General features: G+C 36.0%; 1 protein-coding gene across 1 annotated transcript; it reads left to right on the top strand.

The window, feature by feature from the left end:
• Positions 1-310: 310 nt before the first annotated feature.
• On the top strand, positions 311-1,285 carry LOC113273164. Its single transcript, XM_026522927.1, has one exon. The coding sequence runs from the start codon at positions 311-313 to the stop codon at positions 1,283-1,285; it is 975 nt and encodes a 324-aa protein (XP_026378712.1).
• The last annotated feature ends 1,204 nt before the right edge of the window (positions 1,286-2,489 follow it).

The following is a 2,489-nucleotide window of genomic DNA, read 5'->3' as shown; positions in this document are numbered from 1 at the left end:
TGGATTCTAATGGACTTCATTGTTGGAATGAAGTGTAGAAAAGTTATAGATATTGATTATTCATAGTTCATGTTACAGAATTGACTTCATTTTTTGGAATGAAGTGTAGAAAAGTTATAGATTTATTGATTATACAGTTCATACTACAGAATGGACTTCATTTTAAGAATGAAACTTTCATTTTTGTTATAGATATTTTTTAACGAACTGACGCTTTTAGTTCTTTTTTGTGTTCTTTTCATTCTGTAGGATTTTTTCCTTTTGCGTATGATTTAGTTCCTGGAGAAGACATTGAAGGGTGGAGTGGTTTATGGAGAACTTGCAGCATTGTGTCGACTCTCGTCCTATCACCTTTATCACTGATCGTCATGAAGCGCTGAAGCAAAGTATTCCCAAGTATTTTCCCAACTCTTATCATAGTTACTGTTTCCATCATTTTAAGAATAACCTCCCCATCAAGAAATCACATGAGAAGTATAAACAAGTTCAAGATTTGTTCCATAAAGCTGCATACTGCTATAGTGTTGCTAAATACGAGTCTGCTTTAAATGAGATGTGTATCATAGGATGTGGTTGGGTTGCCAAGTACATCAGAAATATCGATCCAAAGCATTGGGAAAATGCTTTATTCGTAGTATGTAGGTATGGGACACACTCGTCAACTATTGCAGAGTCTTTCAATAACTGGATTCTTCCTAAAAGGGATCTGCCTCCAGCTGCTCTTGTTGATGAGATTAGGATAAAGATTATGAGGATGAGTGCAGAAAGGCGTGAGCTCGGTAGAAATTATAGTGATAGTTTGACTCCCATCTATAAAGCTCTACTCAAGTCACATGTCGATATAGGGCGTCCATGGAGTGTTACGGAGTCAGGTAATGGTATATATGAGGTTCACTCTCCTAGCTCTCATGTTGTTGATCTGATGCATATGACGTGCACTTGCCAGAGATGGAAAGTATTTGGTTTCCCCTGTGCTCACGCCACTACTGCTATTACTATGAGTGGTATTGAGATGTTGAGGTTTGTTCAGCCTTACTTTGGTTCGAATCATTTTCGCCATACGTATGCTCCTGCAATTCGACCCATTTCCAATTACGACGGTCCAGAAGCGTATGAACCTGAAGAGAGAGTCCTACCTGGTATTCCAAGGCCACCTCCAGGAAGACCACCAAAGAAGCGCATCCGTGGTGCTTATGAGAAGGAGAGGAGGCCTATGAAGTGCTCAAATTATAAGAAGATTGGGAATCACAACAAAGCTAACTGTCGTGTATTAATGATGGAGTAGTATGCATGAACCTTTTTTTTCTAGTTTATGTTTTTTTTATGTTTTTATGAACTTCTCTTACCTGTTTGATTATGCACTGGTTGTAGTTTGTTTTTTTTTTTTAACTTTTTGATATTCACTTCATTTTCTGTAATGAACTCCCTTTTTTTTCTTAGAAATGCTTTTTTTAGATATTATTTCTTTTTGGATATGCATGTACTGATATTTTGTAGCAGGTTATGGTATTTTTCCTACATATCAACTCTATGGGATATGTATTTTTCATTATCAGGGATATGTATCAGTTCATTTACTGAAATGAACTTCATTTTCAGGAATGAGCACAAGTTTTCCTATAACCAATAGAGTTCATTTTGGTAAATGAACTGGTATACATAAGACAGAAGACAAAATGCTGAAGTACTAGAGTTAATAGGTATCCATTAGATAGTAATACAATGCATAATTTCTCATTATCTGGACTGAACCGCCCCTCTATCAGTTCATTTACTGAAATGAACTTCATTTTCAGGAATGAACACTAGTTTTCCTAGAACTGACTTGAATTTCATAAAGTTCATTTTCAGGAATGAAGTCCACCAAAACATCAAAGAAGGAACATTCATGCTACAAAAAATAAATTTATAAGAAAATAAGACAGAAAGACAAGGCATAAGATAGAACATTGATGTTATATACTATCCAAAATATGATAGATGAATTACATACTAGAGTATCAATTACATTAGAAGGTAATTCAGGTGATATTACACATAAGAGTTTTCTGTTGCAATAAGAATTAATTTACTGTGCAATATACTATAGTTAAAAAGAGTTTTGTCTGTTTAATGTGTTCCAAGTAAGCAATTGCTAAGGTATTCTGAGTTGGAAAATTCACCCCAGCTCTCTTTATCCCCTGATGCAGTAAGAAGTTTATAGGTCATCCCAACTCTTCTTGCTTGCATCTTCTCTATCATGTAAGATTTCTTCAACACACTCTGCGACTTGTTTATGGTTGGCTTGACACATCTCTTGATCCAATAGCAGGTGTACAACAGGCAATATGGATATGCTCCTTGATCTGGCACTCCTGGCAGATTTTCAAAGTTGACGTTGCTGCATCTCACCCTACCATGAGCTTGTATCCACAAGTTGATGTGTTTCATGCAGTACATAGCCATTCTGTTTGCATCAGCTTTACATTGCTTACCAAGCTCTCCCTTTT

Source organism: Papaver somniferum, chromosome 4, assembly GCF_003573695.1.
Source record: "Papaver somniferum cultivar HN1 chromosome 4, ASM357369v1, whole genome shotgun sequence".
Taxonomy (NCBI): Eukaryota; Viridiplantae; Streptophyta; class Magnoliopsida; order Ranunculales; family Papaveraceae; genus Papaver; species Papaver somniferum.
The sequence above is the reverse complement of the archived record's forward strand: the minus strand, read 5'-3'. Positions and strand labels throughout refer to the sequence as shown.

Excerpts from the sequence above, each read along its gene's own strand:
- LOC113273164 (XM_026522927.1), top strand. The coding sequence starts at position 311 with ATGGAGAACTTGCAGCATTGTGTCGACTCTCGTCCTATCACCTTTATC.